Source organism: Anas platyrhynchos, chromosome 1, assembly GCF_047663525.1.
Source record: "Anas platyrhynchos isolate ZD024472 breed Pekin duck chromosome 1, IASCAAS_PekinDuck_T2T, whole genome shotgun sequence".
NCBI classification, from domain to species: Eukaryota; Metazoa; Chordata; class Aves; order Anseriformes; family Anatidae; genus Anas; species Anas platyrhynchos.
Genome location: NC_092587.1, coordinates 53,011,082 through 53,037,354, shown reverse-complemented (window position 1 = coordinate 53,037,354; position 26,273 = coordinate 53,011,082). Strand labels below are relative to the sequence as shown.

General features: G+C 51.0%; 2 protein-coding genes across 9 annotated transcripts; both read left to right on the top strand.

The window, feature by feature from the left end:
• The first annotated feature begins 4,172 nt into the window (after positions 1–4,172).
• On the top strand, positions 4,173–8,274 carry LOC101800767 (histone acetyltransferase p300-like). Its single transcript, XM_005021270.5, has 4 exons — positions 4,173–4,398; positions 6,194–6,311; positions 6,671–6,845; positions 8,077–8,274. The coding sequence occupies exons 1-4, from the start codon at positions 4,283–4,285 to the stop codon at positions 8,127–8,129; spliced, it is 462 nt and encodes a 153-aa protein (XP_005021327.2). The 5' UTR covers positions 4,173–4,282; the 3' UTR covers positions 8,130–8,274.
• A 278-nt stretch (positions 8,275–8,552) lies between these two features.
• Positions 8,553–23,249, top strand: L3MBTL2 (L3MBTL histone methyl-lysine binding protein 2). Of its 8 annotated transcripts, none has more exons than XM_038168505.2 (17): positions 8,553–8,704; positions 9,718–9,985; positions 10,222–10,355; positions 10,696–10,819; positions 11,189–11,268; positions 11,970–12,087; positions 12,772–12,906; positions 13,373–13,461; positions 14,655–14,886; positions 15,511–15,590; positions 16,106–16,210; positions 17,129–17,276; positions 18,140–18,222; positions 19,791–20,025; positions 20,745–20,810; positions 21,760–21,882; positions 22,489–23,249. In XM_038168505.2, exons 1-17 carry the CDS (start codon positions 8,669–8,671, stop codon positions 22,596–22,598), a joined length of 2,166 nt encoding a protein of 721 aa, XP_038024433.1. In that variant the 5' UTR covers positions 8,553–8,668; the 3' UTR covers positions 22,599–23,249. The 8 variants fall into 8 exon arrangements, 4 of the variants coding, with proteins under 4 accessions (XP_038024433.1, XP_038024436.1, XP_038024439.1 ...); XM_038168508.2 differs by having other exon boundaries at positions 22,421–22,542; XR_011808964.1 differs by lacking the exon at positions 18,140–18,222 and having other exon boundaries at positions 22,489–22,631.
• Positions 23,250–26,273: the final 3,024 nt, after the last annotated feature.

The following is a 26,273-nucleotide window of genomic DNA, read 5'->3' as shown; positions in this document are numbered from 1 at the left end:
CACCCATTATAACACATGTTGCTCCTGGGCTGTGAACCATGTGCTGTGTCTTTTCTGAAAAGGTGTTATAGGGGCATGTGAAGGAGACAAAAAAAACCTCATCCCTACATAACTCATGCAGCCTGCTTGGTTTATGGAGCAGCACATTTTCTTTTCTGCTGGAGGAAGATCTGAAAGGTTCCTCTGAGGGACGGAGAGCTGGCAACAGGTTGTAGGTGAGGCATCAGCTACTGAGCGTGGTGCTGGATCAGTGCTGTGCTGAGACAAGGAATTTCATTTGCTTCGAGCACAGTCGCATTACATCTCTGTCCAGTCAAAGATTGGGACTTGCTTTTTCGGTTGGTGTCCCAACTGGCTTCCAGCCTGTGGTGTATGCTGACTCACACAAACCCACAGGTAAGACAAGTCTTTGTCCTTACTTGGCACTGCTGCTGAAACCCGCAGCACACACTGCCCAGCCCAGCTGAGTTTCTCTGCAGCCTGTGAGGAGACACGAGCTAATCCACTTGGGCTCCTCCTGAGTGTCAGCAGGAGCCACCCTGCAGCCTCAGCCGCCTTGTGCAAGCCCGGAGCCAGCAATTAAGTAGCAGGTGAGACTAGCATTAATGTCCTGTTGGATCACACATGGACAGCAGGAGTTCAATACTGCCCTTCTTAATGGTCTGCAGATGGTGATGGTGCATGCGACAGAGGCACCAAAGTACCCAGCCCTGTGATGTCACTTTTTAAAAAAAAAGACTCAGATGTGGTGGTGGGGAAATGAGGCTGAATGTAAATGCCTCCCTGCCCCACGACTCTTGAGAGAGGATGTTCCTGTTCAGAAATAAGCATCTGTGCATGGCCTTGGCACCTACAGTTACTGCACTGCTTGTTTCTCTGTTGATCAGACTAAAAACAGGTGTCTATGGCACTTTTGTTCTCTGTTTTGAAGGGGAATTCAGGAACTTGTTCTCTGCATCCAACCTGTCATGATCAACTATGCAATAAAACAAGTGCCTTGTTTTAAAATGGATTCTTCCTTGGAATATGCATTGCTGTGCGATGATGGAGGCTTCTATAGGCCATTCTCTGGTACTCATGATGCTTACAAAAGCAGTGGCTTCTTCTTTTATGTCAGTCCTCTTCTGGAACTGTCTGTGCATGTCCTGGGTCAATGGAAACGTATGTGTTCCTTTAAAGAGAGCTGTATTTTTCTGAGACCCAACTTCTTACAAAGGGTTTGTTTATCTTGCCTTTCAATGTTTAATTTCTTCATGAAGTTCTTTGTGCTGGAGGTTGCACTGAATTGCAGCTCAGTGTTCCCAGATGTATGTAAATATCTGAGACAAATTTAAAGGATCAAGGACATGCTGTGAAGACTGATTCTTTTGCTGCAATGACCACGCTGAGGATGTATGTCACCTGCCTAAGAAAACGGCTCCCTCCTCTTCGTGCCATGGCCTCTGCGCAGCTTCGGCAGATGCACCTTCCCCTTGCCTTCATTTCCAAACACACTGGAGCACACCACACCACACCCTGCACTGTTATACATAGTCGAGCAGGAATCTATATAGCTTCAGGGGGATGATTTTTGTGTGTTGTATGGCTGCAGTGTGTTGCAGGTGGCAAGGGAGTGAGACTAACACATTTCCCTTCCCCGTTAGACTAGGTTCTAGACATTAGGTTCTTCTTACAGAAGCACAGAGCTGGTTCTCTCGCAATTCAGTAGGCTCTGATGGATTAAGGGAGAATGAAATTTATTCAAATCCGTATTGTTGTTCAGGATCAGAATAGGGCAGGGAGTTAAAATCAGAAGGCTTATTTTCAGATTGACTTTGTGGGGTTTTCCCCTTTTCTTCTGGAGTGTGGCACTGAAATGAGCTCCTGACTCAATGTCTCTCTGGTGAGCAGAGGTTTGGGAGCCATGCAACAGACACCTCACCAAGCCTGGTGACTGCAAGCCAGGGCGGCCTAAGGCCTGAGGTAAAACCTGCGTCTAACAGCAAGCAATCATGCTGCCATGGCTTGTAACCACATTCACTGGCTGGATTAGTGCTGCCAAAAGTTAGAAGCCCAAAATAATGTGTTAAAAAATAACAGATCTCAAGTGCTCTTCTGTTTGCTCACTGTCCAAGCTTGTACTGGAGGATTTCAAGCCTTTTTTCCATCACCTGGGCCCAATTCACAGAATCACAGAATCACAGAATGTTAGGCATTGGAAGGGACCTTGAAAGATCATCTAGTCCAGTCCCCCGCGTAGAGGAGAAACACCCAGATCAGGTCACAGAGGAACACATCCAGACAGGTTTTGAATGTCTCCAGAGAAGGAGACTCCACAACCTCTCTGGGCAGCCTGTTCCAATGCTCTGTCACCCTCACGGTTAAGAAGTTTCTTCTCACATTTAAGTGGAACCTCCTGTGTTCCAGCTTGCACCCTTTGTCCCTTGTCTTATCATTAGATGTCGCTGAGAAGAGCCTCGCTCCATCTTCCTGACACTCAACCCTTACATATTTATAAACATTAATAAGATCACCCCTCAGTCTCCTCTTCTCCAAGCTAAAGAGACCCAGCTCCCTCAGCCTTTCCTCATAAGGGAGATGCTCCACTCCCTTAATCATCCTTGTGGCTCTGTGCTGAAGTCTCTCAAACAGTTCCCTGCTGTCACCACAAGGAGAGAGCGCTCTTAACTGTGACTTAAGAAAGCACTTGTAAAAGGGTTTCTGCCTTGGTAAACTGTATGTAATGCACCAGGCCATATGGATGTTGTGGTGTCTCATCATCTGCTGTTGGCTGGACATACTGTTCCTTCAGACTGCCCCTTCTGCTGGGGAAGGTGACCTGGCAAGAGGCGGTGATGGCACTATCATAGAATGGTTGTGGTTGAAAAAGACCTCCAAGATCATCTTGAAGCCAGGGATAGAAGACTAGGGCTTAATCAAATTAATGACTTCTAAATAAAACAATCGTAATTATTAAAGCCAGGAATGGAAGAATGCGGGCTCACTTAATTGCATTAAAATAGATATCGCTGAGTGTCTTTGCTTACTACTATGCAAATTAACTGAAACAAGGAGTCTCGGGGCCCCTCACAGAGGATGTTTCCTGACAAAATGGGGAACCTGTCTCACAAACCAGATGAGATTGACTTTGTGGTCTGGACAAGAGCCAAGGAGCAGCTGAATCTGTACAAAGGCAGGGGGTCAGCTAGTGGTGATGAAGAAGAGTTATCAGCCTTCATCCCCACTAACCCCCGATGACCACCAGCAGAAGGCACTGTGCAAATGCAGATGGGAGGAGTTTATAGAAAGGACTTCTTGGAGCTAATTGTAATACAAAGTGGGGATAGGTTATGCATATGTGTAGGCATATTGGGAAGCCTGATGCATCTGTAACTCTTTACTGCATATAACCAAAGCAAGTTGCCGTGTTAGGGTGCGTATGCCTTTGGGAGCTATCTCACATGTGCCCGGCACCAAAATAAACCACGTACCTACTTTATTACTCATGTGCTTGGAGTTGTAGAGTTCTTCCACGAATCAATCTAGTCCAATCTTTAACCTAATACTTACAAGTCCACTGCTAAGCCATACTACTAAGTTCTACGCTATCCTCCCAGGCTTGTGGAGGAATCAAACAGGTAGCGCAGCTCAGCACTGAAAGGCAAATTTAGTGGTGGAGATGGGGGGTATAAATACTTAAAACTGAAGGATTTATCTCCCAGATGGTTAAATCTTTGGGGGTTTAAATCTCCTACATCTAAGAAGGCTGTTACGTGTTCACACGTAAGGTAGGACGCGCTGTCAATTAAAAAAATGTCATGGCCAAGCAGGTGGCATTGCCTTTGCCAAGGAAGGTTCTGCCAGAGGATCCTGAATCAGTAAGGGAAACACCGGCTGCTTCCACACAGGAAGTTTTAAAACTGTGTACATTCAGGGCCTGCTGCCAAAACGTGACACTCCCAAGAATGCAATTGCTCGCAGGCACCCACGATGGCCGCACAGATGATGGTCTCCATTTCCCTCTCCCGGCAGAGCTGGGCAGGCTGTTCCCCGCCTCTGGGTCTGCAGCACGGAGGGGTCGGGGGGCACCCGGCTCAGCGGGGCGGATGCTGCCTCCCCTGCTCACCTCAGAGCAGATCAGTGAGGGAGCGGCACTTTTTTCCCCAGTAACCCCTCCCAAGCTATCTACCCGCCCTACCGGAAACGTCCCTGTGCTCTTACAGTTTCTTGCTTTTTCTCGGTTTTATTTCCCAGGAGGTTCTGTTGGTGCTTCCCTCAGTAAGCTGCGGCTGCCTGGGTTGCCATGTTCCCCTGCACCTCCAGCCAGGGGCCAGAAGGCTCTCTCCCATCTGGGGCCAGCTGCAAGCCCTGGCATGAGCAGGTCACTCCGGTTATGCGCGATGAACTTGCTCATAAATTGTGAGTAGCTAATAACAAAATCCTCAGTCTGTCAGATGATTTGCTTGCTGCTTTGTGTTGCCATCCCTTTGTGTTGGTGCTGAGGCCCTGGTGAAGCCAGGGATAGAAGAATGGGGGCTTGCTTATGTTGTGGTTCCGCTCGAGTGGGCAGCCGAGCTCCACCACAGCCGCTCTCTCACTCCCCCTCCTCAAAGAGGAATGGGGAGAAAATATGTGAAAAGGGCTCAAGGATTGAGATAAGGATGAGAAAATCACACAATAATTGTTGTAACGGGCAAAACAGACTCAGCATAAGAAGACAGATAGTAAGATTTATTGCTCATTACTAACAAGCTAGAGAAGTGAGAAACAAAGAAAAGAAACCAAAAGCACCTTCCCCCCCCATCCACCCTCTTCCACCTCCTCCCCCCGAGCGGTGCAGGGGAACAGAGGAATGGGGGTTATGGTCAGTCTACAGCACTTCATCTCCGCCACTCCTTCTCGGTCACTCTCGTCCCCTGTGCTGTGGGGTCCCTCCCACGGGATGCAGTCCTTGATGAACTGATCCGGCGTGGGCTTCCCACAGGCAGCAGCTCTTCCAGAGCTGCTCCAGATATGGGTCCGTACCATGGGGTTTATCCCTCAGGAGAAAACTGCTCCAACTGGCTCCCCCATGGGCAGCAGCTCCTGCCAGGTCACCTGCTCCTGCGTGGTCTCCTCTCCACGGGCTACAGGTCCGGCCCGCAATCTGCTCCGGCAGGGGTCTTCCACAGGCGGCAGCCTCCATTGGTGCAGGGCCACCTGCTCCACTGTGGTCTCCTCCACGGGCTGCAGCATGGAACACTGCTCCACCGTGGTACTCCATGGGCTGCAGGGGGACATCCTGCTTCACCATGGTCCTCACCACAGGCCGCAGGGGACTTCTGCTCCGGCGCCTGGAGCACCTCTCCCCCTCCTTCTACACTGACCTTGGCACCTGCAAGGCTGTTTTCTCACTCCCTTGACTCTCCCGGCTGCTGTGTGGCGCAGCGTTTTTTTCCTGTCTTAAATATGCTCTCACAGAGGCGCAAAACAACATCGCTTATTGGCTCAGATCTGGAAAACAATGGGGCCCTTCCCAAACATGGGGCAGCTTCTAGATCTTTCTCACAGAAACCACCCCTATGGCCCCCTGCTACCAAAACCTTACCACATAAACCCACTACATTATTAAAGCGAGGAATGGAAGAATGGGGGCTCACTTAATTGCATTAAAATAGATATCGCTGAGTGTCTTTGCTTACTAATGTGCAAATAAGACAAAACAAGGAGTCTCGGGGCCCCTCACAGAGGTTTTCCTGACAAAATGGGGAACCTGTCTCAAAAAACATATGAGATTGACCTTGTGGTTTGGACAAGACCCAAGGAACAGCTGAATCTGTACAAAGGCAGGGGGTCAGCTAGTGGTGATGAAGAAGAGTTATCAGCCTTCATCCCCACTAACCCCCGATGACCACCAGCAGAAGGCACTGTGCAAGCGCAGATGGGAGGAGTTTATAGAAAGGACTTCTTGGAGCTAATTGTAATACAAAGTGGGGATAGGTTATGCATATGTGTAGGCATATTGGGAAACCTGATGCATCTGTAACTCTTTACTGCATGTAACCAAATCAAGTTGCCGTGTTAGGGTGCGCATGCCTTTGGGAGCTATCTCACATGTGCCCGGCACCGAAATAAACCGCTACCTACTTTATAACTAATTTGCTTTGATTTGTAGAATTCTTCCATGAATCACTGGTTCGGAGACAACCTAATAGCTTGTGTGCTTTTTCTTCAGCGTCCTAGCCATATTGCCTATTCGTGACCCTGCAGCACTGAAGGATCGACGGATGGAGCAGCTGGTGGCATACGCTCGGAAGGTGGAAGGTGACATGTATGAATTGGCAAATAGCAGGGTGAGATACTGTCCTCTGTCATCATTTGCACATCTCTGAGCCCCCTTGGCAGTGACTGGGGAGGAGGAGGAGTGGATGCACAGATAAGCCTCCCAGGCTGAGGAAGAGCATGTGCCAGGGCTGCTGGCGTCAGCGTGGTGTGCTGGGACTCGGGGTGGTGCCTGTGGTGTTGTGCTGTGCTTGAGACTTGCTGGGGTCTTGCAAAGGCAGCACAAAGCTTCATGACAGTACCTGTGAAGGAAGAGCTTCTTTCCCCTTTCTTCCCTCACCCCCTCGATTGATTTGATTACTTTGATTACTGTGACCCGCTGCCTTTACTTAATGCATCTCCTTTCCTGACTTGTGCTCCTCCCCTGCAGGCAGAGTACTATCAGCTGCTAGCTGAGAGGATCTATAAGTTTCAGAAGGAGTTGGAGGAAAAGCGAAGAATCAGGCTGCAGAAGCAAAACATGATACCAAATGCACCAGGCATGCCACAGGCTCCCATGAATCAAGGGCCCAACATGGGACAGCCTCAGCCAGGAATGTCTGCGAGTAAGAACAGCTGGATTACTTACTACTTGGTGCAGCATGACTGTGTACTGTCTTTCCTATATACTCTTGAGCATTTTGCCCACATCGTTTCACAGATACTTGGCTCAGAGAAGAATTTAGGAAAATTATTAGAGAAGGAGATAGGAAAAGTGAAGTCTAATCTAAATTTTGGGGCTTGGTTTCTTGAGATTATCTGTACTGTTACATCCTTAAAGACAGCAACTAGCTTTACAAAGATGCAGTGTTGTTGAGACAGTGAGAGGCAGTACCAGACATGCAAGGTAGGCTTCTACCATCTGACTTTACGGTCATCTGTCCATTATATGATAATAGATACAGGACCCTGGTTCAGGAAACATGAATGTAGATGTAAGGAAGCCAAATTAGAAGGGGTGGTTCTTCAGTGCGTTCTGATTGAGAAATGCGTATGAAGCTTCTTGGCCAGAAAGCTGGCCCCATACAAGGATAGCTGGAGCAACACTATAGCTGCACATATAGCTCATCTGCCTCACTCTGGGATGGTGCTGAGGCCAGAAGAAGATGTGTGGAGGACTGGGATGAGTGCCTGGAAGGTGCTACTCTTCTGGGGAGGCTCAGAGTGCTGGAGAGCGGTCAGGCTGGAGCACACTCACTCCTCTCCCCAAGGACGTGGACTTGTGCACATTACCGCTTGACACGTGGCAACTGTGAGCGTGAGACATTACAAGTAATGTTGCATAAAAACCTATTATTGTTAAAGAAAATAGAAATATTCCTTAGTCAATTTAAATCTGATTCAAATTAAAATGAAACTATTTAAATACAATTATTTTTCAAAAAGTTTTATGAAGAAGAGCAACAAGATACAAACAGCTATGGGATGGGGACTATCTTTAAGCCTGTCCTGTGTCCATACAAGACTCATTTTTACTTGGGCTTTCAGGGCTTTCAGCCTTGAGTCAGCCTGTCCATGACCTGAGGGAGCAGTGCTGCTTGTTCAGCTCTGGGAAGCAGGGGCTACACACCAGCAATAGCTCCTAACATGTTGCATGAAAAAAAATTACTGCAGTAGAAAGATTTAATGAAGTTTTAATTTGGTATTGGTGTCTTATCTGGAACCATCTTTTTTTGTCTGTCATACATTACACTGTCTTCTAGCAGTACTTGCAGGAGAATAGCAGGCTTTATGATTTAGTTTGTTATCAACTGCGTTGTTTAAATACTGTAAAAGCAATTTTCTCTTTCTTAACAGCCCCGGAGGATTGTTTTGGAAACCTGAACCTGGAGGACCCCACACGCTACTGAAATTTGCCAATCAAGTTGCACACATTAGGCTCTGCAAGCTCGCCACCACCATACCTCTGTAACTCCAGAGGGTGTAGCTTTTGCATGGAAGAGAATCAGTGCTAGAGATATGGAGAGAGACTTGTTTCTTTCCTTTTCTTGACAGTGAGCTGGGATAAGGGATGTTTTTAGCAGTATGACTAAGACCACAGTGCTTCTCCACAGGGAAAAAATAACCCAAAGGGGCAGACTCGTACTATGAAGAAGCTATGCTATAAACGCACACAAGCTTTAAAATAAATCGCACCGCTTTTTACCAACGATCTGTTTATGTCTGAAATCTCTGAGACAGAGTGCTCGTCCCCCCCCCCTCACGCCTCTCCCCTTGCCGCCATTTCCCTGCCGCCCGCCGTCATGGCGGCGCCCCCGGGGCCTACAGTGCCCATGGCGCCCCGCGGCGGGGCCGAGCCCCGGGGCTCTCCAGCTCCATTTTCTCCGCCCGCTGCCACTCAGAGCCGCGGCCGGGGGAGGGAGGTGCTCCGTGAGGCGGGCTGGCGGCCATGGAGCAGGAGCGGGAGCGGGAGGGGAACGGGGAGGTGAGCGGCGGGACGGGGACGGGGATGGGGATGGGGGGGAACGGGGGGGGCTCCCGCTGCTGCAGGAGGGGCTCTGAGGCGCCGGGGTGCGGGGCGCGGGGCCGGGCGGCAGCGCTGGGTCCATGCGGGCTGGAGGGGGGTGAGGCCGCAGGGAGGGCTGCGGAGGAGGCGGGGGGGCTTTTGTGAGGCTGCCGAGGGGTTGTAGGGCGCCAGGAGCGCTGGTTTTGGGGGTGGGCTCGGGGGAGAGAGGTTAAAGGGTGGGGAGCCCGCGGTGGGGTGGTGTGGGAGGCAGGCGGCGTGCAGGGGGTGCGGGCTCATGGCGCTGCTCGTGTCTCTGATAAGGCTCCCGAGCCACCGAGCAGAGGGGATTCACCGCTGCGAGGTGAGGGGCCCGCTGCTGAGCCTTTGGTGTTGGCTGCTTGGATGAGCGGCCGTCCCCTGGCGCCTCTCCATGCGGTTCTGGTCTGCCTTCCCGTGCCCTCTCCCCGTGCTGCTGCTGGCTTCTTGCTGCTCGTTTCACACAGAATCCTCTAGGTTGGAAGAGATCTCCAAGATCACCCAGTCCAACCTCTGACCTACCACTAACCAGTCCTACGCTAACCCATATCACTGAGCTCTACATCTAAACGTCTTCTAAAGACCTCCAGGGATGGTGGCTCAACCACTTCCCTGGGCAGCCCGTTTCAGTGCCTAACAACCCTTTTGGTAAAAAAGTTTTTCAATGGCTAACGCCTTTTCCCAGCTTCTTATGCTCTTATTTCCAGCCTGGTTCAAGATTTTCCTAGTCTGAGGAACAGTCACTGGGCTCCTGTTCCTCCCCTTCTGTCCCTGCCTCTCTGCTCTCTTGCTGTAGCAGGGTGGGACCTGTCCCTGGCTGGCTGCAGTAGTGTGAGGAGCTGGTGAAGCTGTCTAGGTGTAGAGACATCTGGTTGTACGGAAAGGCTGGAAGGACGCAGTCTCCTGCGTTTTGGTATAAAACGTCTGGTTTAAAATCAGACTGGTTCTTCTGTCAGGTGGTGTCTTCCTTATGCCACAAGACCTCATCTTTGGAGCGGACGGAGGAGGAAGGTGAGGAGGAAGAGGAAGAGGACGACTTGGACATCTTTGGGGGTTACGACAGCTTCCGGAGCTACAACAGCAGCGTGGGCAGCGACAGCAGCTCCTGCCTGGATGAGTCCAGCGATGATGAGGTGGTGGACCGGGAGGCTGGAGAGCTGCCGACCTCCCCTGTGCACCAGCCACACGCGGGGCGGATCACAGAGGGCAGCGGCTCTGAGCCAGGTACTGCACTGCCTGCCTGTTCTCCTGTGCGAGATGGAAAGAATGAGGGCTGAGGGAGGCTGAAATGCATGGGACTTTGTCCTGAACGTGCTCTGGGAGCAGAATCAGACTGGGACAACGTTTTTTGGGTTACATGGGGGAGCTGCCATGTGTAATATGGGGTACCTGGCCTTAGCTCTGTCCTTGTAGTGCGTCAGCCCTGCCAACTGCTCACACCTTTCTGCTTTCCCTCTCAGCTGTGTGCGAGATGTGTGGCATTGTGGGAACCAGGGAGGCTTTCTTCTCCAAGACCAAACGTTTCTGCAGTGTCTCCTGCTCCAGAAGCTACTCCTCGAACTCCAAGAAGGCCAGCATCCTGGCCAGGCTGCAGGTGAGTCGAAATCCTTCCTCTGTCTCTGCTGATGGAGCAGGATGTCCAGGTGTGCTGGGGGTGGGTGGCTGCTGTCCAGTGAGATCACAGCCTGCCGTTACCAGTGGTTTGCTATTTCTGCTCAACGTCCCTAGAGAAAGCACACCAGCTGAGAGGTGCTGCCTCCTAGAAGCTGGGGAAGAAGATAATTTACTTGCTGCCACTTCTTGTGCCTGCGAGCATTAATAAAAATGGTAGTCACTCGGAAATCCCCCCTGGGAAGAGGTGCATCCTCTGCTTGCCAGTTGCAGGAGCTGGCTTCCTCTCCCCTCCTGTACCACTGATGTTCCTTCTTTTGTAGGGGAAACCGCCAACAAAGAAAGCGAAAGTCCTGCACAAGGCAGCCTGGTCGGCCAAGATCGGGGCCTTCCTCCATTCGCAGGGCACAGGGCAGCTGGCAGATGGGACGCTGACGGGCCAGGATGGTGAGTGCAGGCAAGGTGTGAGGAGGTGCAGCTGCAAGAGCCACAGGGATGAGGACATGTGGAGGGCTCTAAGTGTGAGCTCTGTGGTCCCAGTCCCACCAGGTGCTGGCTTACAGGCTCCCTGCTGCTCCCAGCTGATTGCTGCCCCCATGCCCACTGGGGTTGTATTTAACTCGAGTTGTTCACGGGTGGGTTTTAGGGACAGCCAGTCCCTGCAGCGGGCGGAGCAGCCCCTGCGTGCTGGGGCAGAGTGCTGAGTCCCAGAGCAGGGCCCAGCGTGGCTGTGCGCTGGAGTCCAGGGGTAGCTGAGTGCTCTGTGCCTTTTACTAACCTCCTCACCTGACTTTCCTCTCTTGTGTCTGCTCATAGCACTTGTCCTGGGCTTTGACTGGGGAAAGTACCTGCAGGAGCACGGCTTCAAGGCAGCTCCAGTCAGCTGCTTCAAACACGTGAGTCCTTCTTGGCTGTGCCACGCGGTGTGCGTGGGACACATTGCATGCACGGGGCTCCCCCGTGCTCCTCTGACTGGTGGGGAGAGACCGGGGAGAGGGGTTTGGAGCTGCAGGGAAGGAAGCTGGGGTTTCCTCACAGCTAAGAAAGGGAGTCCATGAGTTTTGGGGGAGGAAGCAGAGGCAGATTTGGTAAAAACACTGCCAGTGGTTATAGGCAAGGGCTGGGGGCAGGATTAGGTGTGACTGAGGTGGGCAGGAGACAGATCCCTGCTGCCTGCACAGTTCATGTGGGTGAGCACAGCGCAGGGTGGGGCGCAGGGAGGAACTCGTCCAGGCCTGGCAGCAGCTGCCCCTCCAACAGCTCTGCTTCCTCTGGGACTGACTGCACTGGTGAGCCCTGTGGGCTGAGGAGCCAAGGCAGAGAAATGGAAGGAGGGCAGGTTTTAGGTGTTATAGTAGCTCTATCCTCTCTGCGTGTTATGAACAAATTTTGGATTATAGGACAGCTGGCAATGAAACAGAGCAACACTGAACTACAGTGTTGTGCCTTTTGGGATCCTCAGTGAACACCCCAAAGAGATGTTTGGCATGGTTCGGTTGCTGCTGGCAGATACGGGAGGGGCAGAGCATGCCAGTCTGCGTCTAAGGTAATGTTCTGTCAGTGTCCCTCTCCCATTGTGGCTGCCTCACCCCCTCAGGTGCCGCTCTTCGATCAGTGGGATGATGTGGTGAAAGGAATGAAGGTGGAAGTGCTGAACAGCGACGCCGTGCTCCCCAGCCGAGTGTACTGGATCGCGTCCGTCATCCAGACCGTAGGTACGCCTCCGGCACAGCTCCCGGCCAGCTGCTGAGGGAACCTGCAGAGAGCAGAGCAGAGCTGCTCAAGTGAAGCCTCAGAGAATCACGGAATCATTAAGGCTGGAAAAGCCCTCCAAGATCATCTGGTCCAACTGCTCCCCTCCCACCAGTGTCACCCACTAACCCGTGTCCCCAAGCACCACGTCCAACCTTTCATTAAACGCCCCCAGGGACGGTGATTCCACCACCTCCCTGGGTAACCCATCCCAACGCCTGACTGCTCTTTCTGAGCAGAAATGCCTCCTCATTTCCAGCCTGAATCTCCCCTGGCACAACTTGGGGCCATTCCCTCTAGTCCTATTGCTCATTACGTGTGAGAAGAGGCCAACTTCCAACTCCCCACAGCTTCCTTTCAGGCAGTTGTAGAAAACAATGAGGTCTCTCCTGAGCCTTCTCTTCTCCAGACTAAACACCCTCAGTTCCCTCAGCTTCTCCTCACAGGACTTGTGCTCCAGGCCCTTCACCAGCTGCACAGCCCTTCTCTGGACATGGCAGTTCTGCTGCCAGAATGGTTGGAGAAGCTCTGATAACCTGTGCAGAGCTCTGAAGGCCATGCTGTAGGGAATAAGCCTGTGGTACCCGACAGAAGAGAAATTCTTGGTCTCTAACGCCTTTCTCTGGTTGTCTGCTCTGTCCTGGCAGGGTACAGGGCCCTCCTGCGGTACGAGGGCTTTGAGAACGATGCCGGCCATGACTTCTGGTGCAATTTGGGCACGGTGGATATTCATCCCATCGGCTGGTGTGCCATCAACAGCAAAATCCTGGTACCACCACAAAGTGAGTGGGGGGTGAGGGAGGTCAGCACGTTGGCTCAGTGCCGTGGCTGTTCCTCCTGCTGACCCACACAGAGGTTGTTGGGCTTCAGCTTTGGGGGAACTTCTTGGTCCTACATCCCAGATGGTGCTTCTGAGCAAAACAATGGCTCCAGCCCTTGCTCAGCTAGCGGTTAGGAGGGGGATGCTAATTTAGCAGAATTCTGGCAAGCAGATGTGCTTGGTGTGACTCACGTGTTTGCTGTAACACCACAACTCGAGATGAGTGGAGCTGTATGTCCGCTTGGCACAGTCCCTCCTGGAGCGGTGATGTGGGGACAAGCCTGCAGAACAGTGTCCACCTGAGAGCAGGTGCAGGACTGGAGCGTGAAGAAGGCCTTTTAATGCAGATGGGCTCAGAGATGGGGCGGGGGAAGGTGTAGGGCAGTCCCTTGGTCCTAAAGATGTGCTCTCTCCCTCTGCGTGTCCAGGTATTCATGCCAAGTACACTGACTGGAGAAGCTACCTCATGAAGAAGCTGGTGGGAGCCAGGACCATCCCAGTGGATTTCCACATCAAGGTAAGTGTGAGAAGCTGTTGCTCTGTGGAAATAAAGCCGAGACGTATGTGGGGAACACTTCTGGTCTGGTTCTGACCTGTGCAATGCCCGTGTACCTCCTTCAGCCCCCGTGCCCTGGCAGCACAACTTCTCCTTTGGGGCCCTGGTGGTTTTACCTTGCTGGGCAGCTGAACTGCACCACCACTGCTCTCACTCCCCCTCCTCAGAAGAGGAGGGGAAGAAGAAAAGGAAAAAAGAACTCACGGGTTGAGAAAATGATAATTTAATTAAAGGAAAAGTAATTATTAAGGGAAAATTATTATTAAGGGAAAAATAAATGAACTAAAGGGAAAAGGAAAGTGGGAGAGGGAAATAAAAGGGGAGGGAAAACAAGCAAAGACCATATGGAAGCACAGAGAGAGAGGAAAGAAACTACTCTGTACTTCCCACCAATGAGTGATGCTTGACCCAGAGGGGCACCGGTACCTTCAATGTGCGTGGGAGCACCTGTGCTGGTGCCCTTGATAGCTTCTGTTTTCTTCGTTACTTCTCTGGAAGCTGAAAGATTGTTTGACTGCTGTGTGTTCCTGGGTCTCAGCTTGTAGCTGAGAGCTCGTGCCATGGAAGGGAGGTGCTAGAGGGAGATGTTGTCGGGATGTTTCTCCTCCCAGCATCCCACTCCCACTTAATGAGCAGAAGCGGTGGGGATGGGGACCTTCCCTCTGAACTTCTGGGGTCAGGTGTTGGCTGGTTTGGGTGGTCTGTTTTGAGCAGTGGCTTGGTTTCACAGCATTCTGGGACCCCAGTGCCAAAATGTCAGGTGTTCTATAAACACCTCTGTCTATTTGTGGGTGCGTAGGGCTAGGCTGCTACCAACAAACTGCAGGTCTCCAAAAATCAGCCAGACTGCAGGCAGCGGCTCATTGAGCCTGCATCTTTGGGTCAGTCTGTACAGGATCTCTAGCACTGAAGCTGGCAGGTCATCACATTGCTCAACCTTTGAACACAGTAAAAATGTGAAAGGTGTCCTGTGTGGGGCTGGCAGCCCCCTGTCCTCCCTGATGAACTCACTCCCACGTGTCCCCTCCCAGAGGTGTCTCCCAGCCAGTTTGGGGCCGTGCAAGGCTGTGTGGGGGGAAAGCTGTTCTCTGAAGTCTCTGGGAAGGAAGACACGGGGTGGGATTGATCTCGCCTCCTCTGCTTGTTGTTGCCAGATGGCGGAGAGCATGAAGTACCCGTTCCGGCAGGGCATGAGGGTGGAGGTGGTGGACAAGAACCACGTGTCCCGGACGCGCATGGCGGTGGTGGACACGGTCATCGGGGGCCGGCTGCGACTCCTCTACGAGGACGGGGACAGCGACGATGACTTCTGGTGCCACATGTGGAGCCCTCTCATCCATCCCGTGGGCTGGTCACGGCGAGTGGGCCACAGCATGAAGAAGATAGGTAGGGGTCAGGCCACCACACACATCTGCTGGCTTGCTGCCTGGGTCCTGCTGTTAACGCTGGACTCAACGTGCTGGGAAGACGTGATGGATAAGGTCCGTGCAGCCACGTCTGCCACTTTTCCATCTAGGTAGATAAAAGGTTGGGACAGGGGATTGTAGGGTTTCTTACAGGTAGTCTGTCCCCATGCTGTGCGAATGCAAAATCTGCAATGTCATGTTAGCTTTCTGAGAAAATTCATCCTGGTTTCTGTAAGACCAGATGCCACCATGTGTGTTTTTCCAGAGACCGTTTTTCTTGGTTTTGTTTTTTTTTTCCTTCTGGACTTAGACTCAAGCCCCGTTGATGCTTTGATTTGTGTCTCCCTTGCTGCCTGTCCCTGGTGATAACAGCTGCATTTTGGGGTGCTACCACTAGTGCTCAGGAAGACTGGGTGTTTGCTTTTGAGCAAGCCCTGTATCACAGTTCATGTTACAGGAAGATGTAGGGGGATGGAGCTGTTCTTATTACCCATCTCTGATTTGATTCTTCTACAGCTGTTAGATTCTCAACAGATAATTATGTTTTCTTACTGTGGTTGCTGTAGGTTTCTCAATTCTCTTTCCCCTCTTCCATTCCTCACAGAAGAAAAGCGCAGTGACATGGCAAACCATCCCACCTTCCGGAAGATTTACTGTGACGCTGTCCCGTACCTGTTTAAAAAGGTAAGACAAGTCTCGCTTTCTGCGGTGGCCACAGCGAAGGAAGCAGTGGTGGTTTCCTTTGTCCCCCTTCCAGCTATAGGGCAATAAGGTATTTGGGGTGTCAAGGCTGTAGTTGGCCAGGGGAAAAGGCAGAATAAAAAGATTAAAGAACTAGAAGACAGCATCAGATTGAAGGGCTCAATTTAAGGGCTCCAATCCTTGGAGCTTTGAGCAGGAGAGGCAAGGAGATTGCTTGGGAGAGACCAGGTGAGACCTAGGGCTGGATCATACTGGTAGGGACTGAGATCAAGAGGTTTTACTGCAGCTGTGACTGGCCAGAGCCCTGGCAGGAGCTTGCTGGCACAGAGACAGTGCTGCACTGGCTGCCTCTGTGTAGTTTTCTTCTTTCCTTTCCCCTCCTGACTTGGGCTGAGCCAAGTAAAGAAGCCCTGATCCTGTCTGTAGGGGGGCAGTTGATGTTGGGATGGGGCTGTCCCATGCCCCTGGCAGTACTGAGGTGCCGGACTCTCCCGTAGGTACGGGCTGTCTATGCCGAAGGCGGATGGTTTGAAGAAGGCATGAAACTGGAAGCCATCGACCCTCTGAATTTGGGCAACATTTGTGTGGCCACGGTTTGCAAGGTGAGTTTGGGGCAGGGGGAAGGAGGTGCTCTGGCTTCACCTGAGACATCACAGCCTCTAGGTTTGGTCTCTAATGCGCTCTGGTTCTTGGAGTGCATACAGGGAGGCATCCGTAGCATCCTTCTGGAGGAGAGAAAGGGCTGTGGGACTTTATGGGCAGCACTCATGGGTTTGGGAAGCTGAGGAGGGTTGCACCTCTGATCTCTCCTGATGAGGTGGTGGAGAGCTCTGCTCCTGTGCCTGAGTTGGAAAGCACATTTCTCTGCCACGTTTCCTCTGTGAGGTGCTTTGCGTCTCCTGGAGCAGAGCACTGTCCTGGACTTCCTTGCTCTCTCAAGAAGCTCTCAGAGAACCCAAGAGTGGACTTTGATGTGTGGGGTTTGGCAAGGGAGTGCCAGGAAAGCTTTCTGTCTGGCAAATGTTACTTTTCGCCAGCGCTTGGAGCTGCAGCGAGGTTGGGGCAGGCGTGCCTGTCGTGTTTGGTAGGTACAAATTGCCAGCAAGTGACAGGAAGGGACAAGTCTTGCTGCTGTAGGAAGAGGCAGTTCTGAAGGCAGTGCCCTTCCCTTCAGCCCAGTAACAAACTGGTTGGTAACAACCTGACTGGTGTAGAGGCTCTGGGCTGCCAGGAGTCTGGTTGTGAGGGAGAGCAGCGCTCCTGCCTGCTTAGAGCTGAGCCTTTTGCACAAAGCCATTAGTGTTAATTGCAGCCCTGCAGTAGTTGCTGCTTTGGGGTTTAGCTTGCGCTGGCTGACGTAGCACGAGAAGCTACCACACATCCTGGAGCAGTTAATGTTGCATTTTGCTATCTAGTGGCAACAGTGATCTAGCTGTGGGAGCTCTTGGGGGAATCTGTTGAAAGGAGAGACTTTAGAGCAAGTGAAGCTCTTCATTTATGCCCCTCACCTCCTGTCTTAGGTCCTCTTGGATGGATATCTCATGATCAGCATTGACGGAGCCACATCTGACGACGGCTCGGACTGGTTCTGCTATCACGCTTCCTCCCACGCCATCTTCCCTGTCAACTTCTGTCAGAAGAACAGCATTGATCTGACCCCTCCGAAAGGTGAGATTTGGGCTGTGGTCTAGGGTACCAACCTGCACGGAAGCTGCTGGATGGGCTTTTCTGAGAAGCGTGAGGTTCAGGTGAAGCAAAACCACGAGGTCCCACCCTGCCTGCTTTGGGGGGAGATAGGGCTGGCTGGGGAGAAAGCCAGGCCCTCTGAGCTCTGCTGGTAAACCAAGCTGTGGTACTTTGTGGATTGAAGTTACATCTCCTGAGGCCATTAACGTTGGTCAGGATGAGTGGGAGAGGTGTACAATCCCCAAACTGAATAAATCCCTTTGTGAAAGGGCAAGGAGGGATGAGCAGAGCTATTGCTACGTGACTCAGTCATTACAAGTAGCAGGAGTCACCACTTCTCTTCTTGCACGAATAAATCTGAGACAGAAGGATTGCATCTCGAGATTTTTTTGCAGAAAAATCAGAGTGGATTTTACTGCTTCATCCGGCCATACCACAAAAGGCCTGCTCTGAAGTTCTTTGTTGCAGCACTTCGTGCAGTGCTGTTCTGTCCACTTTGACGTTGCTTCTAGTGGGAGAAAGATTGGTTTTAGTGGTTTGCTTTCAACATGCTTCTTCCTGCTAGTTCCTTCTCCTCACCTTTCTCTGTGGTCTGGATGTGTGACTGACATGGGCGTTCAGTGCTGCATCTTGCACAACTTCCCTGTTTGCCCACTGGAGGGGGTTGCTGGACTGCTGTGGAGTCTCTGCCTTAGATTGAAGTCCAAAACTAGGCCGAACGTGCCAGTTAATGAAACTGCTTTGGAAGCAGTTGCAGTGGTTCCTTCTTGCCCGTTCTGCCTTTTCCCTCAGCTGGTCTGCCCAGTGACTGCCTTTTTCCTTCTGACCAATTCTTCCTCCTGCAGGGCAAGATGCAAAGACCTTCAACTGGGAAACTTACCTGGAAAAGACTAAATCAAGACCTGTTCCAGCACGGCTCTTCAACACAGTGAGTGCTGCCTGGGAGAAGAGATGTGTAGGGATGTTTGCAGTCAGCTAGGTGGAGCACAAGAGCCCTGGCTGTCAGCGTGGCTGAGGTTGGAAGGGACCTCTGGAGGTCTTCTTGTCCAAACCCCCTGCTCAAGCAGGTTGTACAGGACTGTGTCCAGACAGCTTTCCCAAATCCCCAAGAAGGGAAGCTCCCCAGCCTTTCTCAACCTGTGCCAGTGCTCAGCTGCCTGCACAGTGAAGTGTTTCCTGCTCGGGTGGAACCTCCTGAGTGTTCCAGTTTGTGCCCATTGCCTCTTGTCCTGTCACTGGGCACCACTGACAAGAGCCTGGCCCCACCCTGTTTGCACCTGCCCTATAGATACCCCCCAGGTATTTATAGACCTGGATAAGATCACCCTGAGCCTTCTCTTCTCCAGGCTGAGCAGTCCTGACTCTTTCAGCCTTTCCTCACACCAGAGATGCTCTAATCCCTTCATCATCTTCATGACTCTTTGCTGGATTCTCTCCAGTACACCCATGTCCTTGTACTGGGGTGCCCAGAACTGGACCCAGTGCTCCAGGTGCAGCCTTACCAGTGCTGAGTGGAGGAGAAGAATCACTTCTCTCTACCTGCTGGCAACGTGCTTCCTAATGCAGCTCAGAATACTGTTAACATACTTTGCCCCACGGGTGCATTGCTGGCTCATGTTCAACTTGGTGTCTACCAGGACCCCCAGGTCCTTTTTTTGCAAGGCTGCTTTCCACCCAGTCAGTCTCTTGCATGTGCTGGTGCCTGGGGTTGTTCCTCCCCAGGGGCAGGACTTTGCACTTCCCCGTGCTGAACTTCGCGAGGTTCTTCTCAGCCCATTTCTGCAGCCTGTCCAGGTCCCTCTGGACGGCAGCACGATCCCCTGCTGTGTCAGCTGCTCCTCCCAGTTTTGTGTCATCGGTGAACTTGCTGAGAGCACTGCCTTGTCATCCAAATCCTTAATGAAGATGTCGGACAGGGCTGCTGTCTGCTTCCAGTCAGCACTTCTGAGGAGATCTCCAAGTAAATCCCATGTCTGGCTGCTCAGGGCAAGCACCATCACACCTTGGTGGATGTCGTGATGTCTCTGAACCTGCAATTTTGCGGTGTTCCCTGGTGCTCCAGGCTCTTGGTGGGTTCTGCACCACCTGATACCTGTGGTCATGCTGCTGTTTGGGTGGAAGTAGTCTGGTTGGCATCAGAAAAACTGCAGCAGCAGTGAGCCTGTGCTTGTCTTTAGGATTTTTCCAGCGCTGCCTCAGGCTCTGGGTTTGATCAGGTGTCTCTTAACTGCTGCGTGCTGCTCCCCCAGTTCAGGCTCTGTTTTCTAAAGGCTGGGCTGAGATTCTCTAGGGACGCAGCTGGCCTTGGATCCGTTCAGATGTCCCCTCCTGCTGTAAGCTGGCTGGAGGCGCATCGAAGTGGCTTGAGTTTGGGCTTTTTCTGTCTGCTTGCTGGAAGTAAGCCTGTAGCTGTTCCAGGGTGCTGCCGTCTGGATGCAGGTTTGGACTGGCTGCAATTGCCTTGGGTTTTCCTCTTTTTATCTTTTACGCACCCAGGACTGCCCAAACCATGGCTTCAAGGCAGGCATGAAGGTGGAAGCGGTGGACCTGATGGAGCCGCGGCTCATCTGCGTGGCCACGGTGAAGCGCGTCGTGCACCGCCTGCTCAGCATCCACTTCGACGGCTGGGACAGCGAGTACGACCAGTGGGTGGACTGCGAGTCTCCAGACATCTATCCCGTGGGGTGGTGCGAGCTGACGGGCTACCAGCTCCAACCCCCCGTCGTTCCAGGTGAGCTCAAGCTAGAGGCAAAGGGGGCCTTCCTCCTTCGCCATCAGCGGCTCCTCCTTTTGGGGCCTCGTGTGGAGGAGAAGCTTGCTGGCTTGGTCTGTGCTGGCTGCCACCAGTCCTCCTCTGCCGCCACACAGCCTCGCAGCTGGTAGAGGGGGGAGTCTGTGGCAGGGAGAAAACAGGCTGAGGTTTGAGGTTGGCTCAGGTTTCCCTCTACTCCCTCACCCGCACGCCAACAAAACTGCTCCTGCTGAAGTTGGGTAGGGTTCCAGGCGGTCCTGACCCCGCACAGTTCCCTCTTACTAAGCACACCGCAGCCTCGGCCGGGTCGCAGGGGCAGCTTGGCCCCTGCTCCCTTTTCTTATCAGTTCTCTGACTCAGCCTGTAAAAGGTAAGAGCATCCCTCTCTCAAGAGTTTGTTCCTTTCCTGGTCACGGGGAGGCCATTGCCTCACCTGTAGATGTTCTCCTTGTCCCAGGCAACGAATCTTGTTTCTCCACTGTCCCTGGCAAGTCTGTACGGGGCCTCTCTCCCCTGTGCTGGGGGAGCACAGGACAGCGACCGCGCTCCAGCCTTGCTTTTCCTCCAGCTGGTTGTCTCGGGAAGAGGGCAATGACTCGGGGGGACGGGTGTATCTTGTTTCTCGCTTTTGTCACTTCATCCCAGTTACCTACTGGTTATGGGACTTGGCTTTCGTTTCCCTCTCGTCTCTATGACAGAGCCCACAGCTCCAGCGAAGGCCAAGGAGGTGCCCAAGAAGAGGAAGAAACCCTATGGAAAGAAGAGTGAGTGATGTTTGATTAGCGCCCTCCCGCTCGCTCGCAGGCTGGGCCCAGTTAGAGGAACCCTGTCTATGATCAGGAGCAGGAGAGAGAGAGGCCTTGTCTTGCTGTGGATGCTCTGAGTCAGCTGTGGGTTTGACAGCTCAGCTTCATCCTTCTTAATCACCCCCGTTCCCCAAGGGCAGAGAGCTGTGTGTGTGGGAAGGATCTGTCTTGCAGTCTGTTCTGTCGGCCGAGGCGTAGATGGCGCTTGCTTCCAGGCGTGAGGTGTGCTGCTTTCCCCACTGTGTCCGTGGTCAGAGGGAGATTCTTCCTTGCGGCTGGAGGGTAGTGGGCGAGCAACCCCGGCTGCTGTGTGCTGAGGGAGAGAAAGCCTCGAGGTGGCTGAGGAGGCGAGCTGTGGGGCTGGACCGTGTTGCTGTTTCATCCTGTCGTTGTTGTCGTCAGTGTTGCAGTCGCTGTGGCGAATCGTGTAGGCGGGCAAGGGATTCCTTCCTGGGGGGTAGAGGGGAAGGGACGTCTAAAGAATATAAAAGGCATTCAACCTAAATAAAAGCATCAGCTAAAACGGAGAATATTAATGCTACAGTGTCCGTGCCTTGGAGCCACCGTGCCCAGTTTTTAGGGCTAGACCCAGACAGGTAAGCAAAGCTCTTAACTGACTCCAGCAGGACCAGCTCCTTGGAACTTAAGCACGCGCTGAAGTGCCTTGGGTTTAATGAAGGACAACACAGAGGAGCATGTTTTGAGACGATCGATCTAGTTTTCCTTCAGTAGGTGATTTTCTTGGGGTAACCAGTTGGCAGCTAATGACCATGTAGCTTGCTGGTCAGTTGTGCTGGTCCCTGGCATATGGCTTCTCGGTGGAGCAGGGGTGCTGGTTTTCCAGGGGAAAGGAACTCACTTTTCCCTATGCTGTTATCTCCTTTTTTTTTTTTTTTTTTTTTAAAAGGAAAAAAGTTACCTGCTAAAACCCGCCCGATCAAGCAGACCGTCAAGAAGCCTTCTGTCTCGAGGACGAAACGAGAAGCAAAAGCTGCCATCAAGGTTTTGACAGAGCCACCACCCGATGAGAGTAAGGGACTGAGTTACTCAACCCTATAGCCCTGTACAGCTCTTGTGTACACCCTATATGTCCCTGACAAGCTGTGCTTTGTCCTTCCTCGCTCCTCCAGAGGCAGAGACTCTGCTGCTTTAGAGCTGAAAGAGCAAAAAAGCCTTAGCCTGCTTTCTCTGGGAAGGTTCTCCTCCTAGGAGGCTCAATGGCATCACTGTAGCGGGATGTCTTGATCCTGCTGCTGCCTGCTGAGGGCCTGGCTGCCCTACTGAGCAGGCTGGGGTTGGGGGAGGTTGTTGGGAAGGAGATGGATGTGTCAGAGGTGTTTGTCACGTCCTGCTCCCTCTAAGGGCTGTCACAGCGTGTCAGCACTGCCCATGGTGCTGAGCACCAAGGGATGTGGTGACCAGAAGAGCATCTGGTGGCTGGGTCACCTGCCCGGCCTGGCAGGTACTGGGGAAGGGGGTGGGTGAGGTGCTTTGTGTGCACGGGAATGGAGCCTGACAAAGGTTCCAGTTACTCATAAAGGTTTAATTTCGCCTTTGTGTGGACCCAGGCAGGTAGAAGATGGACCGCACTGACTTTTCCTCTATTTATGCTCCTCTCCTTCCCGTCTCTTGCTAGTCATTGCCGTGCAGGTGAAAGAAGAAACCATTGACCCCTCGCTGCCGGAGTTTGAAGCCACTGAGCTTCCCGTTCCCATCAGCAGCATAAAGGAAGAGGTGACGGACTGATCCTGGGGTATCCCGCAGCAGCCTGTGCTTCATCTCGTGGCTCTTTGGGGAAGGCAAAGGGAAGCAGAAGACCGAAAGGGCCTTCCCTTTTTGAGGCAGCATCACAACTCTGCTTCTTTGTTGTGCAAGCAGATCGCCCCCAGACTTGGAACTAAGCCCTAGGATGTGGACTCCAGAAGAGCCACAGGCTCGCTGAGGGGCGTGACTGGGGGGCTGCTGGGGTTGTGTGTGCCCGGCACCAGAGGCACCTCTCTGAGCAGAAGCCCCTGACGGGAAAGAGGCTGCCAGAGCATGAAGGGGCAGTCTGGGTTCTTGGCCGTGGCTGGAGGAGGTGACCTGTAGTCCGAGATGGTGTGTGCAGGTCGCGTGCATCAGGGAGTCGGCTGCTCTCGTAGGATATCTGTGCTGTGCTCCCTGGCCTTGGCCGTACAACCTCTGAGAAAGTCAGGACAGCAAGAGTGGAAAGAGGTGCGAAGTTGGAAAGGGATGATGATGCCTCTGGAGGAAGCAAGAGAACTTTGTGTGTCATCGTTTCCTCCTTTTGAACCCAGAACTGCGGATTATGTGGTGCACAGTTTGAAATTTTTATTTTTTAATACTCGTACTGTAAATTTGAGCAATGACCTGTGAAATAAACTAAGGAAGAAGTCACATGCTTGTGTGCTGTTTTCTGGTTCACCAAAATACCAGGGCTAACTAAAAGGGGGAGGAAAAGAGAACTTGGAAAGGTCGATGTGGCAGCAGTGGCAAGAGTCTTAAATGTGGGTTGACGTTTGTTCCTGTGAGCTTTCTGCAGGTGAGTGCCTCGCCTGTCCTTGCCACTCTGGGCCTCGTCGTGCCGCAGTGCACGTGTCTTGTCAAATGCTACAGGAAAATGACGGCTGCTGGTGACTGCACCTTGGTCACGAAATGGCTGCCTTGGCCCTGCTCTCAAGTTCCCAGCCCAAAACAGTTCATGTTTTGCATTGTGGGTCAGGGGGAGGAAAAAAAAATTTGGCAAGCTAACAAGCACTAACAAGCAAACAGGTGGAAGAGACTGGGAGTAATTAAGTCGTCTTTTGCCCTTATAAAGAGGCAAATGGAGGCTTTAACTGGAGGGGGAAGAAAAGTTTGGGGATAGCAGTGAAATACAAGTGGGAAAGTGGTGGAGGGTCCATACCAAACCTGGTGAGACCTGGGCTGTTGTGGCTCACCCTTAGGGGGGGGCCTGGGCTCCTGAGGGAACCTCTGCTTCAAGGAGAGGAGTCAGGAAATGAGTGGGGTGTTTAAAAGGCAGGTCCTGGGGCTTCCCCGCCTGCCTGCCTGCCCCTGCCTGAGGCTCACCAGCTTGCAGTAGATGGCTTAAGGCAGGAGGATCCTGTTCTAGGGCAAAACCAGAGTTTTCTCTCTTCCCCCCTCCCTCTTGGGTGCCACCTTTTCCCCAGCACTGGGAAGCAGCTGGGCTTTTAGGGCCACTTGTCTTTACAGGAAGACGATTTCCAACTTTGGCTTTCTTCTTCCTCTTTTTTTTTGCTCTAAATGTTCCATGCCTCAAATGATCGTTTAAGGGATATAAGCATTTACTTACCAAAGCCTTCCCACTCTGAAGAAAATTCACGCTTTAAGAAGATGGATGACAATGTGGCCTTTTTTTTTGCCATTAAGGTCATTTTCTTTTTTCTTTTATATATATATACATATATATATATATATATATTTAACAGGCTCTGTACTAATTTTCCTCACAGAATGACTAACAGAAATACATGGATGACCAACAGAAATATGACCCTGGTGCACCTTTTGTAGTTAATTAATTAGGTCAACTCTAACCACTAAGCCCCTTGTCAGGCTATTTCTATTAGAGATAAGGAGCGATTGACCTTAAAACTGAAGCCAGGTAGGTGAGCCTGTTCCACAAGGTCTTTCTTACATTGATTCTAAGCTCCCTTCCCAGCCCTTAAAATAAATAAATAAAAAAAATCTCAGAAGCTCGAGTGCACGCAGGTAAGCTTGACTTTGAAGAAAGTTCTTAAGCAATTGTTAAGATTGAACAACAGGCTGTGTGAAAAAGTTGCCTTAAAGTGAAGTCAAATTTTGCCTTATAAGTAGAAACGGATTAGGACAGGTCGGTCCCAGGTTGATTGGTCAGTCCCAGGTCTTTTTAACCCTAAATGGTCAAACTGAAGAATTTCTAGTCAATAACAGTGGCTGAAAAAAATCTGGATGAAGGCAGTGTGATTTAACACACAACACTAGGAATATTTCGAACAACTCCTTTGTATGATTACTTGAGAGGACAATATAAGAACGGAGCAGTCTGAAGATTTTTAACTTCCTAAACAAGGCAAACTAGAAGTGATATTAGAAGAGAATAATAAAATTCCTGCACTAGGAGACATTTTTTTGGAAAAACTATAAATAGAAATCCTCATACAGCCGTCTGACTCACTGATTTGTCATCAAACATTTACATGATTAGATTATGGTTTATTCAGGAATAGGCTTCTGGAGTCCATAAGACCCTCAGAAACCACTGGAACTTTTCTGAACTGTGAAAGAGGCACACCTACCTCTTTTTATCGTTAATAGGCACTTGCATGTCTAATTTGTCTTGTACTGTACTGAAATTTCAGTGCTAAGAGTGGCAAAGCATAAAAACTACTTAACTATATTTTGGAAAAAAAAAAAGTTCTAAGTCTGGTCTGGTAACTCAACAAAACTCTAAATTCTCAGCTTCTGAGTAACAGATTCAGCCTGATCCCACAGGCTGCATTTCATTCCCTTGATTAGCAGAGCTCGAGAGCACTTCTTGGCTGGCAAGTTAAGTCACTGTGAAGCAAACTTTGTGTTCTGACTCATAAATGTTCTTTGCAAATATCATTAACAGGCATTGGAATAAATCCCACCTTTGGCTTTTCATTGCATTTTTAACCCCCCAGAAGGATTGAATGGACCAAGATATTTTTTACGTGTTACTGGTTGTTTGATGTGTATAATTTCCTGTGGGACACAACTGTCATACTGTATCTGATCAGCTCTTCTGAAGAAATTTAGAAAACATGTATAGCCTAGAAAGGTTAGCTTTTGATATGTCTTTTTGCTTTGTGATGCAAGACAACTGTAAATCTGCTGATTTGGAAAAGTAGGAGACGCGTTCCATGGGCAACACCACTTACAGCACATACTAAGTTTAGAAGCCTAATGATGTCAAACACAATCAAGCTATATAATGAAAGCAATTAAAGGTGAATGTTGTAGGTCTCACAGATTGGTAGACCTTATTAAATAGATTTAGGTTACTGCCTGCTTCATTATCTTCCATATGATAATGGGTAAGTCATACGGAAGAAAATAGAATTCTGTTTAAAACACCCTCTTCATACATATCCAACAATAACTTTGCGATTTCTGGGTAATACAGAATGAGGTATTTGTATAAATAAGTACCATAATTAGTATTTCTTTAATGGAGAAAATGTCAAGTAGTAAATGGAGAAAAAAAAAAAAAAGATAATCTTGAAAATAAGCCACCAGTTTTGTTCTGGAGTTATGAATTTCATAAATTTCCTGCCAGGATTTTATTTTTGTAGTACTCATTTTTACTTATGAGTGGGTGGCTCTGAAGATGAACAGCTGAAACAATTTAACTGAGAGCCTTGAGCTGGAAATTACAAATGTAAACTCTGAAAGAGG